Source organism: Garra rufa, chromosome 8 (assembly GCF_049309525.1).
Source record: "Garra rufa chromosome 8, GarRuf1.0, whole genome shotgun sequence".
Lineage (NCBI taxonomy): Eukaryota > Metazoa > Chordata > Actinopteri > Cypriniformes > Cyprinidae > Garra > Garra rufa.
Window position 1 is genome coordinate 8,365,256 of NC_133368.1, and position 15,646 is coordinate 8,380,901.

Sequence of the window (15,646 nt, forward strand, 5' to 3'; positions counted from 1 at the left end):
CTTTGATGAATAGAAAGTTTAGAAGAGCTCCATTTATCTGAAATAGAAATATTTTGTCTTTATCATCCTGAAAAAATGTACTGTTTTAAATATTGATACTAATACTACTACTACTACTACTACTACTACTACTAATAATAATAATAATAATTATAATAACAACAATAAATGTTTCTTGAACAGCAAATCAGCATATTAGAATGATTTCTGAAAATAATCATGTGTAATGAGGACTCTGGGAAGCGTTGAAGATCCAAATGCGAGCTTTATTGCAGATCGTAGTCAAGACAGGCAGGGTCAATCACCAGCAAACAGTAATATCCAGGGCAAGACAAAAGCGTAATCCAGTAAACACAGGCAGAGTCCAAAAACCAGAGAGGGCAGTCCAAAAAGTAACAAATAAACAAGGCAATGAAACAAGGCAAAAACTATGGCAGTGAAACAGATCAAAAACAATGGCAAAACTATGATAATAAATCAAACCGTGAAAAATAACAAAACAGGGCAATGAAACAGGAGAAACGCTTGGTAGAGTCCGCATAGGCAAAACAATACTCCCGGCGCTCAAACAATAGTCCAGGAGGGTGGGGAAACAGAGGCAAAACAGGGGGTGGGATGGTGGGACAGGTCCATGCAAGGGAACAGGTTCAAAGTCAGGGCCTGGACCTTGGAGCAGAGGCAGACAGTGGAGCACTGGAGGACCTGGGCCATGGAGCTGTGGCAGACAGTGGAAACTTGGAGGACCTGGGCCATGAAGCAGTGGCAGACAGTGGAACAATGGAGGACCTGGACCGTGGAGCAATGGTAGACAGTGAAGCTCTGAAGGACCTACGTCATGGAGCAATGGCAGACTGTGGAGCATTGGAAGCCAGGGCGGGGCCGGCAGAGCAGAAAGCCTTGATGGGGCCGGCAGAGCAGGAAGCCTTGGCGGTGCAGGCAGAGCAGGAAGCCATGGCGGAGCAGGTAGAGCAGGAAGCCTTGGCGTGGCAGGTAGAGCAGGAAGCCATGGCGAAGCAGGTAGAGCATGGACAGATGAGGCCTCTGGAGCAGACTTGTGGACAGACTCATGGACAGACGAGGCCTCTGGAATGCAGTGTGCAGCCCACACACTTAAAATGGCCATCACAGGTAGTGCAGTGGAAGGTGTGAGGCTTGGGAGCGTCAGTTTTGCGTGGCTTGCTTGGCTCGGGAGCGTCGGCTCTGCGTGGCTTGCTTGGCTTGGGAGCGTCGGCTCTATGTGGCTTGCTTGGCTTGAGAGCGTCGGCTCTATTGGTATGCCTGCAGCCCGCTCTGACATTAGAGGAGGGTCCATCACACTGGCAATCAGGACAGGGCGTGGCAGAAACTTTTCAGTAAAAAATGGAATCTATAGGAACATTTTACTATATGCAAGTTAGAATTAGAATAACTGAATATAGTTGATATTCAGTAAATGTCACGGATTGGCCAGGTTCTTCCACACCCATCATGCAACGATCACAATCACCGGAATTCTAACAAGTCTCACCTGCACCTAATCACCCACGTAGCTACATAAACACACCACACACTCCACTCATTGTCCGGGCTCGTTGCTACGAAGCGGACTCAAGCGAAAGCTACTCTCAGCGAAAGCTACTCTCATACTTACCTGTTGCCACTTACCTGTGTCACGTCTTTTCCCATCTCTGTCCAGATCCAGTTGTCAGAGGCGACGAGCCGTAAGCCTGTCCAAGTCATCAAAGGGTGTGTGTGTGTGCCATAAGTCTCCTGGTCCTTTGCCACTTCAAGAGTGGCGTTTGATGTTCGCCTCCCGTCGTTCCTGCAAAGGAAAAGATCCATTAGTCATCCACGGTCCACGTCTACGATTTATCCATTCTGTGAACTCTATTACTTACCTGATCCACCATCCGGAACCACGTAACTCGCACTGCTGTTTTGAAATAAACACTCTTACCATTACTTACCCTGTTGTCCGTCTGCTTCCCTAACAGAAGCCCGGACCAAATACAGTTAACAGCATGAGTGCACACGATCCATTCCAAGAGTTGGTGGATTCTCTGAGGAAGGTATTATCAGTGTCTCATCCCACTACACCTTCCGCACCACCGAGCACTTCTTCGACTACCGGAATTTCCAGTCCCATGGCTCGACCGGCACCCTACTCTGGCGGGGCGGAGGAGTGCAGTGGATTTTTGTTGCAATGCTCACTGATTTTCACCATGCAACCTTGAAAGATTCATTCAGCAATCACTCAGATGTTCTGACCGGATGAAATCCTACCAATCCCATTCTGATGCCAAGAATACTGCACTCCTCCCTCCATCTGCACCCGCCAACCCTCCAGAACCAGAACCCATGATTCTCGAGTCTGGTAGACTATCCGCAGCTGAACGACAGAGGAGGCTGGCCCGGGGTCTCTGCTTGTACTGTGGAGCCGGTGGACATGTTCGACTAAACTGTCCACTCCGTCCTATTAGAGCTGCAGTGAGTGTCATCCGGTCGGATGAAGAAAGTATGAACCCCCTCACTATCTATGTGCAGTTAACCACACCTCATTCTTCTGTTTCAGTACCCGCGCTTATCGACTCCGGGTCAGCAGGAAATTTCATCTCGGGGGCCCTCTGTCGTCAGCTCCAGCTCAACACCAAGGCTTCGGCCAACGTCTACCAGATTCAACCCATAACCAACGCCTTCTCAGTACGACCACGTATCCAACGCAAGTGCGAACCCATCCAACTTCAAGTCGGAGTACTTCACAAGCCATGGATGTCAACCAGATGAGCTCCAGAGACCGATCATCAATGAAGACCTCGCCAACCTAGATAGCCTACACCACAGGAACCTGATGAGTTCTCAACAATTGGACATTGGTACAAACTGCTGGTTTCGTCTGGCCAGAGGAGAACTGGTCCCCCGACTGAGCCTGGTTTCTTCCAAGGTTTTTTTCTCCATTTCTGTCACCTGTGGAGTTTTGGTTCCTTGTCGCTGTCGCCTCTGGCTTGCTTAGTTGGGGGCATTTTCCAGCGATATCGTATACTATTTGAACTGAACTGACGATGATATCACTGAATTCATTGATGAACTGCCTTTAACTGAAAATTGATTATCTTCAATAATGCGTTACTTACACACTATTGTTCTGTTTAAATACTGTGCAGTTGCTTTGACACAATCTGTATTGTTACAAGCGCTATATAAATAAAGGCGACTTGACTTGACAAGGAGAACATTCAGCTGCTGGTTCTGGAGGGTGCTCATATGGACATCATACTAGGGCGCCTGTGGCTGGTGAAGCATGATCCCATCATCTCTTGGGGCTCCGGCGAAGTGATGCGATGGGGAAGCAAATGTTCTTCAGAGTGTTTCCCGGATCTTCCTCGTCCCATTCCACGACCTGTTCCTGTCTATGTAACTTCCATTGAAAGTCCCATGGAGAAACGATCGACTAGAATCCCTGATATCTACTCTGCATTCCAAGACATCTTCTGCCCCAAGAGAGCTTCCCAGCTACCTCATCGGCCATGGGACTGTGCGATTGACCTGATTCCCAATGCTCCCTTGCCCAGAGGTAAGATCTACCCGTTGTCGCTTCCGGAGACCAAGGCCATGGAGGAGTATATCCAGGAGGCTCTCAGTCTGGGCTACATTCGTCATTCTACATCACCTGCCGCGTCCAGTTTTTTCTTCGTGGCCAAAAAGGATGGAGGGCTCCGGCCCTGTATTGACTATCGGACCCTCAACCAAAGCACCATACCCTTCTAATATCCCCTTCCTCTCGTCCCTGCGGCCCTTGAACAACTCCGTACTGCCACCATCTTCACTAAGCTGGACCTCCGCAGCGCTTACAACCTGGTGAGAATACGTGAGGGGGACGAATGGAAGACAGCTTTTGTGACTCCTACTGGCCACTACGAGTACCTGGTGATGCCGTACGGATTGGTCAACGCCCCCTCCGTATTCCAAAACCTCATCCATGAAGTCCTCCGGGAGTTTCTCCATCGCTTCGTGATCATGTACATCGACGATATCCTGATCTACTCCCGGAGTGAGACAGAACACCGTCACCACGTTGCGGAGGTCCTCCACAAGCTCAGGCAACATCAACTCTTCCTTAAAGCCGAAAAATGCTCCTTTCATCTCAGCTCAGTTCAGTTCCTCGGTTACATCATTGATCGGCAAGGGGTCCGCATGGACGAGGGGAAGGTATCCGCGGTAACCAACTGGCCAACCCCAACTTCCATTAAAGAACTCCAAAGATTCATCGGGTTTGCAAACTTTTACCGTCGGTTCATTCAAGGGTATAGTATCATCACCACTCCTCAAAGGGAAACCCAAAACCCTCATCTGGTCTCCCGAAGCCGCCGCAGCCTTCCAATCCCTTAAATCAGCCTTCACCAACGCACCTCTCCTCACACATCCAGACCCCGATCTCCCGTTCATAGTGGAGGTGGACGCCTCCACATCTGGAGTTGGAGCGGTCCTATCGCAGTATCACGGAACACCTAAAAAACTCCATCCATGTGCCTACTTCTCCTGGAAGCTCAGCCCAGCGGAGAGGAACTATGACATCGGGAACCGGGAACCGGGAACCGGGAACTCCTGGCCATCAAACTCGCCTTGGAGGAGTGGCGACACTGGTTGGAGGGTGCTAACCACCCATTCCAGGTCATAACAGATCATAAAAATCTCCAATACCTCCGTGCAGCAAAACGACTCTGTCCTCGCCAAGCAAGATGGTCCTTGTTCTTTTCCAGATTCCAGTTCTCCATTTCCTATCGTCCTGGTCCGAAAAACGTCCGAGCTGATGCCCTGTCCCGGTTACATGATTCCCAAGACACCCATGAAATAACCTCCACTATTCTACCCGAGGACATCGTCGTCAGCCCCATAGAATGGGCAGCTCCTCCAGCCGTCGCCACTCCTGATCCCCGACCTCCGCCGGGCTGTCCCCCAGATCGTCAGTACATCCCCAGGATCCAACAGGTAGATCTCATTCACTCCACCCATACCTCTCCGGGCACTGGACATCCGGGGGCCAACGACACTCTCTCGTTGCTATCCGAACGCTTCTGGTGGCCGGACATGGCAAGGGATGTGAGGAGGTACGTCCGAGGCTGCAAGGAGTGTGCTACATCAAAAAGTCCCAGACACCTGCCCACCGGGAAACTCCATCCCTTGCCCATTCCTAACCGCCCCTGGTCACACCTAGGAGTGGACTTCATGACGGATTTACCACCATCAGACGGGAACACCTGTGTCTTCGTCATCGTGGACCGCTTCTCCAAATTTTGCAGGTTGCTGCCCTTGAAGGGTCTTCCTACGGCATTCGAGACTGCGGAGCTTCTATTCAATCATGTCTTCCGGTATTTCGGCATCCCCGAAGACATTGTATCTGACAGGGGACCCCAATTCATCTCAAGGGTTTGGAAAGCGTTCTTCAAGCTCCTAGGTGTGGCCGTCAGCCTCTCCTCTGGCTACCATCCGCAGACCAACGGCCAGACGGAGAGGAAGATCCAGGAAGTGGGGCGGTTCCTCAGGACCTTCTGTCACGCTCACCAGAACTCCTGGAACCAGTTTCTGGGCTGGGCGGAATACGCCCAAAATTCACTGCGGCAAGCTACCACCGGCCTCACACCATTCCAGTGCATCCTCGGATTCCAACCCCCGCTATTTCCCTGGAATGGTGAACCATCTGAGGTGCCCGCAGTGGATTACTGGTTCCGGGAGAGCGAGAGAGTCTGGGATGAAGCTCACCACCATCTTCAGAGGGCAGTCCGCAGATACAAATCAGTAGCCGATAGGAGAAGGATTCCGGCCCCGGTCTATGCCCCTGGAGACAAGATTTGGCTCTCCACTCGGGACATCCGTCTGCGGCTGCCCTCCAAAAAACTTAGTCCCAGGTTTGTTGGTCCCTTTACAGTCCTGGAACAGGTCAATCCCGTCACATACAGACTCCAGTTACCTCCACAATATAGAATTCATCCCACGTTTCATGTCTCTTTATTAAAGCCCTGGCACCCACCTCTTGTCTCTTCCACAGAACCTGGCCAAGAAGAGGAACCCCCTCCCCCTTTGCTTCTAGAGGAAGGATCCGTCTACACTGTCCATGAAATCCTTCAGTCCCGACGTCGTGGTGGTCAACTGGAATATTTAGTAGACTGGGAAGGCTACGGTCCAGAGGAAAGATCATGGGTTCCAAGAGGCGACATCCTTGACCCAGCACTGTTGGAGGACTTCCATGTCAACCATCCCGAGCACCCGGCACCTCGGGGAAGAGGCAGACCACCACGGCGCCGGAGGTTTCGGCCCTCAGGAGCGGGCCCTGGGGAGGGGGGTAATGTCACGGATTGGCCAGATTCTTCCACACCCATCACGCAACGATCACAATCACCGGAATTCTAACAAGTCTCACCTGCACCTAATCACCCACGCAGCGACATAAACACACCACACACTCCACTCATTGTCCGGGCTCGTTGCTACGAAGCGGACTCAAGCGAAAGCTACTCTCAGCGAAAGCTACTCTCAGCGAAATCTACTCTAAGATACTTACCTGTTGCCACTTACCTGTGTCACGTCTTTTCCCATCTCTGTCCAGATCCAGTCGTCAGAGGCGATCGAGCCGTAAGCCTGTCCAAGTCATCAAAGGGTGTGTGTGTGTGTGTGTGCCATAAGTCTCCTGGTCCTTTGCCACTTCAAGAGTGGCGTTTGATGTTCGCCTCCCGTCGTTCCTGCAAAGGAAAAGATCCATTAGTCATCCACGGTCCACGTCTACGATTTATCCATTCTGTGAACTCTATTACTTACCTGATCCACCATCCGGAACCACGTAACTCGCACTGCTGTTTTGAAATAAACACTCTTACCATTACTTACCCTGTTGTCCTTCTGCTTCCCTAACAGTATAGAATGTCAATAACTGATATAATGTTAAAATACCAATCTACAAAGTTTTGTACCTTTACAATACACTGACACCCACCAAAAACACAGTAATAAGAAAGCTGCATGATGCATCAAAATTCAAGTAGCTTTTCCACAAGCTGAGGTACTTCTGACTTCCAAAAACTGTAAATCTGACAATATTTCACTGTAAAATTGTGCAGTGTACTGTAAAAATAATATTCACTGTGAAATGTCTTTCACCATATATGTGACCCTGGACCACAAAACCAGTCATAAGGGTCAAATTTTTTAAAACTGAGATTTATACATCTTCTGAAAGTTTGTTAGCATAGGACAATATTTACCTGAGATCCAACTATTTGAAAATCTGAGTGTGCAAAAAAAAAAAAAAAAAAAACCTTGAGAAAATTGCATTTAAAGTTGTCCAAATGAAGTTCTAAGCAATGCATATTACTAATCAAAAATGACATTTTTATATATTTACGGTAGGAAATTTACATGGAACATGATCTTTACATAATATCCTAATGATTTTTGGCATAAAAGAAAAATCTATAATTTTGACCCATGCATACAATGTAACTTTGGCTAGCGCCACAAAAATACCCAAGCTACTTAAGACTAATCTAGTACTAATCAAATCAAGCATTTTTACAGTTAAAATTATGATAACTTTTTTTCTGTGTTTTTTTCTTCTTTTGCTTTATCACAGGAATCTCTGTTTGCATATCTACCTTCAGTCTGGTGGCTATAGCCATTGAGAGGTACAGTGCCATTTGCAACCCACTAAAGTCCCGGGCATGGCAAACCCGATCCCACGCCTACAAAGTCATCGCGTCCACCTGGGTCTTATCCTTTCTTATTATGACACCCTATCCCATCTTCAGCAGACTGATGAAGTTCCCCAAAACCAATAACACTATGGCTCACATGTGCCGTCATGACTGGCCGAAGAGTGAGGTAGAACAAGCATGGTAAGTGCTCAAATATAGTTGTCTTATTTTTTTAGTTCAGTTAAATGGAAAAGGGACATTACCTAGGTCAGACTCACATCTGGTTCGTCCAGAGCCAGCAGTGCTTACACATGTTCTGAGCACATGCACAAACCACACCGCAGCTTAGACAACCCTGCTGAAAAAAACAGCATATGCTGGTTAGGTAGGTTTTGGTGCTGGGATGCTGGTTTTAGCTGGTTTATGCTGGTCCTTTGCTGGTTAATGCTGGTCCTTTGCTGGTTTATGCTAGTCCTTTGCTGGTTTATGCTGGCCATTTGCTGGTTTATGCTGGTCCTTGACCAGCAACATGACCATTAACCTTTTATATTTGTTGGTGTTGGTAATATTAGTTCATTTTAGTGAATATGCATTTCAATTTAATTGTACAGGCCCCCTAGAAAGAGATCAGGATGGCCCCCACCCCCTTGGCCCCCTTCAAATTTTAAGTTTGATATGAATCAAATGAATCTAATTCATTAGTCCTGGCTTAGACAGTTTACATCAGTATGTGGCTGGCTGCATGGGCTGGAATGCACAATATCAATATTTTTGATAGGGCCATAGAGTTTACACTACCCACGTTTTAAAGAATCCTATATATAAGGGTTTCCACAAACATACAGTATTAAAGGGATAGTTCACCCAAAAATAAAAATTATGTCATTAATTACTCACCCTCATGTCGTTCCAAACTCGCAAGACCTTTGTTTATCTTCAGAACACAATTAAAATATTTTTGATGAAATCCTAGAGCTTTCTGACCATACATCAACGCAACTACCATGCTAAAGGCCCAAAAAGGTAGTAAGGACATTGTTAAAATAGTCCATGTGGCATCAGTCATTATGAGAATATATGAGAATATTGTTGTGCGCAAAGAAAACAAAAATAACAACTTTATTCAACAATATTCTACTCTTGTGCATATGTGGTACTGTCGTGAATCCTGGTTGATGACTGACAGGAAACATAAACAAATTGCTGAATAAAGTTATGTTTTTGTCCTTTTGTAAGTGCGTAGCAGAAAACAATGTTTATTTGTTTAATACTTAAAATGATTGTCTGTGGTAACACTGTCTGCAGAGCTTAAGTTGTTTTGAACTCTGAAAATTCCTTTAATGGGAAAAGCATCCTGTTATTACTCATACTGTAACATCATTGACTGTCTGCGTTTGTCTCAATATGAGAGACTAAGACAGAGAAACAGAGACAGAGTCACTCTGCAGCGCTCTGATAAGGAGCCGGGGTCTTAAACATCAGCTGGGTGCCTCCTGCGGCACATTTATGTTTTATGACAGCTGTTGCTAGGTAGACAGCAAGGGACAGCCACATTAATCTCTCCCCATGTTCCTCCGAGTTTGCTTGTACACTTTTCTTATTCTTTCTGCATATTCTGTTATATAAATAAGCCACAAGGGACTGGGCATTACAGGGGTTTTACAACAGGGAAGAGGTGTTGTTAGGCACATCACGAATATGTTCCCTTCAAGCTGTGCGAACGCATGACTACACACTTCTTAGAATAATTATCAGAATTTAAATTAATTCAGAATTAGAATAAGAATAAACGACTCTTTCGTAGAATAAACAATGTTTTCATAAAATCAGACCAGAAGTGGCTAGCCTTGGATAAATATATGAGTGAGTGGGTGTATTTATCTCCTAATGGGATAGTTTAGCCAAAAAAAATAAATTTGCTACTAGGACCTATTGCTGTTAGGACCTCCTGCTGGAGATCCTGCAATCTACATGAAGTTCCCGAGAAATGCTGTTCCTTTGTTACAATGTAAATGCATCTGACTAAACTACATACAATCTTTCATCACTATTACATCTCTTGCTCATCAATGGATCCATTGCAGTGAATGGGTGCCATCAGAATGAGAGTCCAAACAGCTTTTAAAAACATCACAATATTCCACAAGTAATCCACACTCGAGTCTATTAATTACCTTGTTAAGTGAAAAGCTAGTTTCTCATTCTGATGGCACCCATTTACTGCTGAGCAAGTGATGTAATGCTAAATTTCAAACTCATCTCCATCTTAGATGGCCTGAGAGTGATTAAATTTTCAGCAAACTTTTGCTTTTACACTCTTAAAAATAAAGGTGCTTTGAAATATTCTTCACAGCAATGCCATAGAAGAACCATTTTTGGTTCCACAAAGAACCATTCAGTCTAAGGTTCTTTAAGGAACCATCTCTTTCTTACCTTTTTGTAATCTGAAGAACCTTCTTTCACCACAAAGAACCTTTTGTAAAACAGAAAGGTTCTTCAGATGTTTAAGGTTCTTTATGGACCCATTTAGACAAAAAAGTTTCTTCTATGGCATCGTGGAATGCATTTATTTTTAATAATTCTATTCCTTAAAATGTAATTTTCCTGTTTTTCAGGTGCATCCTGTTGCTATTTGTTCTGTTCTTCATTCCTGGAGTGGTGATGATCATCGCTTATGGACTCATTTCTCGAGAACTCTATCGTGGAATACAATTTGAATTGGAGCAGAAGAAGGGACAATGTGGTAAGATCTTTTTAAAGTCAATATTATTACAGTCTGATTTAGTGTCTTGTTTTAGTAAGCCCCAGACCATCCCATTGGGTATTAACCGTGCTAGTCACTGTGAACGTATTTGATGACCTACCCTGAGGATTTAATTGTTTGTGTGTACAGTCATGCCCATCTGTTTGTGAAAGAGACTCAATTTCCTAAGTAATGAAATTTGACCTATTGGATTTTCAAAAAATATATTTGCAGCTGCACAACATTTCTGCAACCACCCCTAAAAAAGCAGGAAATCTAAACTTGAATATTACCCTTAAATTGCTCATTGATGGAGCTCTTACGAATTAATATCTGCTGGATTGCTTTGATTATGTCCCATCCTGAATTCCGCTGTTCTGCGCTAAATCATATTCTATTAATGTTATAAATATGCTCCCATTTCCCCTGGGCTCCAGCAATCTAACATTCAAACACTCCAGCGCTGAGTCACCACTCTACCCATTAAGATGTTTTCATTTGAATTAGTGAAATGTCATTTCCTTTCCCATTTTATTAGTAACAATTTGTGCAAAAGAAGGAAACTCAAGAATGTCAAAATACAACCTGCTGTGGAGTCTTATGAAGGTTATTGTTTAGTAAAAGACACAGGCATTGAGAATCATAAAGAATGTAACAATTCTGTGTCGAGTTCTTTGCTGATTCATTTAATTAGGAGAAGTTCACTTCAAGAACAAAAATTTACAGATAATGCACTTACCCCCTTGTCATCCAAAATGTTTATGTCTTTCTTTCTTCAGTCGTAAAGAAATTATAATTTTTGAGGAAAACATTCCAGGATTTTTCTCCATATAGTGGACTTCCATGGTGCCCTAAATTTGAACTTCCAAAATGCAGTTTAAATGCGGCTTCATACAATCCCAAATGCGGCTGTAAATGATCCCAGCCATTGAAGAAAGGTCTTATCTAGTGAAATGACAGTTTTTTTTATTACAGTTGACATACTTTTTAACCTCAAACGCTTGTCTTGTCCTGCTCAGCCTGAACTCTGTTTTTCCGGTTCAAGACAGTTAGGGTATGTCGAAAAACTCCCATCTTAGTTTCTCCCTCAACTTCAAAAATCATTTCATTATCCTACATCGCTGCAGAAGAACCGACCCAGTGTTTGCAAAGTGACATGCAAATAAGATCAAACACCCTTAACAAAAAAAGTTAAAACAGCGATGCAGGACAATTTTGAAGTTGTTTTCCTCAAAAAACATAATTTCTTTACAACTGAAGAAAGAAAGACATGAACATCTTGGATGACAAGGGGGTGAGTAGTACATTATCTGTAAATTTTTGTTCTGGAAGTAAACTTCTCCTTAATACAGTGATGTGAAAAAGTGTTGGCCCCCTTCCTGATTTTTTTTTGTTTTTTTGCATGTTTGTCACACTTTAATGTTTCAGAACATCAAACAGATTTAAGGAAAGGAAAGGAAAGAAGGTGAAGTGAGGCCAAGTATGGTGACCCATACTAGGAATTGTGCTCTGCATTTAACCCATCCAAGTGCACACACACACAGTAGTGAACACACACACACCGTGAACACACACCCGGAGCAGTGGGCAGCCATTGCTGCGGCACCCGGGGAGCAGTTGGGGTATCGGTGCCTTGCTCAAGGGACTCACCTCAGTCGTAGTTTTGAGGGTGGAGAGAGTGCTGTACATTCACTCCCCCCACCTACAATCCCTGCCGGACCTGAGACTCAAACAAGTCAGCAAGTCTCATGAGCCTTAATTATACACATTACAGAAACAGTTATTTAATGATTTCGAATAGGATATGATTAAAGTAATGATTCAGCCAAGAACTGGTCTGACTGATTCAGTAAGTGAATGAGTCATTAAAACAATTCAGACTCATAACTTATGAGAGCTATTTTGACTAATTTATTTAAATTAATCTGATTGTAAGAGTTGATTATGACTGATTTAAATCATTATTACATGATTTATTTGTATTCTCCACAAATTTCTTCAATTAACTTTCTTGTTTTTCATCACTTAAAGGTCAAGTGTGATGTCATCAAATAATAATTATTATTTATAGAAATGACTATATTTAGTTTTAATAATATTGTCCAGATTTACTAAACAGGGCAAGTTAGTGTTAGAGTGCAATTGCATAAAAGTGCCGATGGGACGGGGAAATTCTGTGTGTGATTTACTGACAATGCACACATTAAAGAACACAGACACAGACAGATTTCCATAATGACCAGAACAATCTACCAAGAGTAGCTCAAATTACTGTCCGCTTTAAGACATGCTGTTTTGGGGGTGTTAAGTAATGACTCAAATACCAGTAATTTGACGAGCACAAACGATAGGAAACTCCTACAAATGCATATTCAATTCAAGGTCAGGCACAAAAAATAACTGTCCATGACTTTTCAGTGCTAATTCTTCACTGCGCGTTTTTGGTAAATGCTGACAGTACTATTTTTAACGCCAAAAGATGGTTTGTGCTGGCACAAGCTGTTAGTAAATTTGGCCCAACGTATTATTTAATTTTATTATTACACATTTTGAGGGGGTTATACAAAATTCACCCCTAAATGATGCACCTTTTCCCCCAATATAAAATTATACAAATACAAGAAGAAACAGAGCAAAGGATCTAGATTGAACCACCTGAAAATTGCTCTGCATTTTTGTATTTCTGATTCTTTTTGTATGACAGTCTTTTTTTTTACCAGAAAGATCACAAGTTTTTTTTTAAGACCATTTAGCCTTCTCTAATTATGTTGACAATGTTTGTTCATAGCAAGTACCACAAAAGTCACCATGTTTCATACAATTCTGATAACGCAAAAAATTCAAAATGTTAAATTTTTTGCTCAAACATCACAAAGCACGACCAGTGTTATTTTAGCCAAACTGCTTAAAGGGAACCCCGGGTATTAAGACTTGTATGGCTTAATATAATGTAAATGATGTCTCTTACTGAAATATGTAGTAGAAAACACAAAAGATTTACATTATTAAAAAAACATACTAGAACAAAAGCAAATGTAATGTAAAAACCCAGTCGCAAGCAGTTTTAGCTTGTTTTTCAGTTTCTCATCTCTCAGCTCTTTTCATCGTGAGTCATGTTTTTCACGGGATTCATACCCACGGATTCTGAATCCTAAGTTCTGTGCCGGCTGACCAAGTGCTCACTATTTTACTGGCTCTAGTGTTCATTTCGAAAGATGTGGCTCTTTAGGATGTTTTATTCATCCACCAACATCTTCCCATTCTTTTCCAGGAAAGCAGTGAAGACTTACATTGCTTGTCTTGCTCTTCAGCTGAAAATTACAAACCAAAAAAGCTGCACAATATGGAATTGTATCAGTATTTTATTTTCAGACTAAAAAAACGGTAAAAAAAAACAACAGGTAGCTCCAGTTGCTCACCAAGTGCAGCTATTTCGCATCATTAAAATAATGGCGACCCCACCTTTCATGGGAAATCTTTCATGGGTTTTCTACTACATATTTTAGTAAGTGACATTATTTATGTAATATTAAGCCATACAAGTCTTACTAAATACCCGGAGTTCCCTTTAACACACTGACTCAGTTTAAGCTATATTTTGTCAATTACTCCAGTCTTCATAAACATTATACTAAGAATTCAAATTAACGTTTGAAAGTCTCCAAACTTACACTTATACTATATGAATTCTGCCTTGTAAACACTAGTATTCTTTTCAGGAAATGCAAATCTGGTTCAAAATGCAGTCATCCACTTGATCTGTATTTATCGAAATGCTTCCTTTTTGAGGAATGTGCACTGTTTCCTCTTTAGGAATGAAAAATGGTATCAGCTCCACTGTCTTGTATAGCAGCGACGACGGAGACGGCTGCTACATCCAGGTGTCCAAGAGGCCCAACTCAATGGAGATGTCAGCCCTCACCCCAACGGGCTCGGCAAAGGTGGACCGACCCCGCAGCAACACATCTGAGGCTAAACTAATGGCCAAGAAACGAGTTATCCGTATGCTCATTGTCATCGTGGCCATGTTCTTCATCTGCTGGATGCCCCTGTACTCTGTCAACACCTGGAAAGCATTCGACATCACCTCGGCCCACAGGGCTCTGTCTGGAGCCCCTATCTCATTCATCCACCTGCTCTCCTACACGTCTGCCTGCGTCAACCCCATCATCTACTGCTTTATGAACAAGCGCTTTCGGAAGGCGCTTCTCACCACCTTCTCCTGCTGCTGCTGGCCCTGCCGCAGAAGAGGCTTCAGGGAAGGTGACGATGAGGTTACTGCCACCGGAGCGTCCATGTCTAAGTTCAACTACACCACTGTCAGCACAATGGGACCATGCTGATTCTCAGAGGAGAAGAACCGGGGCTGATGTTGACATATTGTGAGATATGCTACATCATGCTACATCAACATCAGTCATTGTTTCCTGATTTCTCATGTTGTTACATATACACTAGAGACTTGTATAAATGTATATACGTAAGGTGACATCCAACAACTTGGTAGGGAAGGTCACATCAACCTCACTCCCTTTCTGTCAAAGGTCTCTCACTCTTTATGAACAAAAAAAAAAAAAAAGAGGCCAAACGACTGCCTGCGACATTTCTTTTTGACTGAATTGTTGTTTTGATGTAGAAGAACCCTATAAAAAATGGTACCATGAATAACAATTGTCAGTTGCAGCAAAGAGTTTGCTGAGGAAAAGTTTGGATCAGATGCGAGCAGAACAACAGCTCTTTGTGAAGAGAAGAAGCTCATTGGTCGGCTTTATCGACTGAGTGATAATGGTGAACATCCTAGATGTTGTAGAAGTCAACAAGACCATCAACTCAGCAGGAAACAGAGTTTCTGGAGCTGTTAGTGCTCACTAAGAGATGGCTACATTAACCGACTAGCTCAAACGACTATGTAAATGACTGTAAATGGCTAGTAGGATGCCAGCCTTACACTTTATGTTAAATTGTCCTTTTGTTGTAGTTTTAAGTGCCTGCATAGTGTTTTTAAAATCTTTTCTGAGGTCAAGTGCATCAGGAGAGATTTTATTCATAATATCAGAACCCTAAAACACTGACATATAGCAGCTTTCCAAAGTCTAAGCCGTTAGGCTTATACTAAAAGTCACAATATTCTTCAAGAAGGTTAACGATGATGGTCTGTTGCTAGACATGGACAATGGTTTTGGCAATTGGCTTTTTGGGCTTAAGTGGTTATGTTGTTTTCAAATTTGTCCTTCATGGCCTT

The 15,646-nt window shown here is 43.5% G+C and overlaps 1 protein-coding gene across 1 annotated transcript in view; it reads left to right on the forward strand.

Annotated features, from left to right (window-relative positions):
• cckbrb (cholecystokinin B receptor b) overlaps positions 1-14,747 on the forward strand; it is a 55,151-nt gene extending 40,404 nt beyond the window's left edge. Inside the window, exons 3-5 of the mRNA XM_073846268.1 lie at positions 7,601-7,862; positions 10,277-10,404; positions 14,218-14,747. Coding sequence (XP_073702369.1) covers positions 7,601-7,862; positions 10,277-10,404; positions 14,218-14,747 — 920 coding nt within the window. The remainder of the gene's footprint in view (positions 1-7,600; positions 7,863-10,276; positions 10,405-14,217) is intronic.
• The last annotated feature ends 899 nt before the right edge of the window (positions 14,748-15,646 follow it).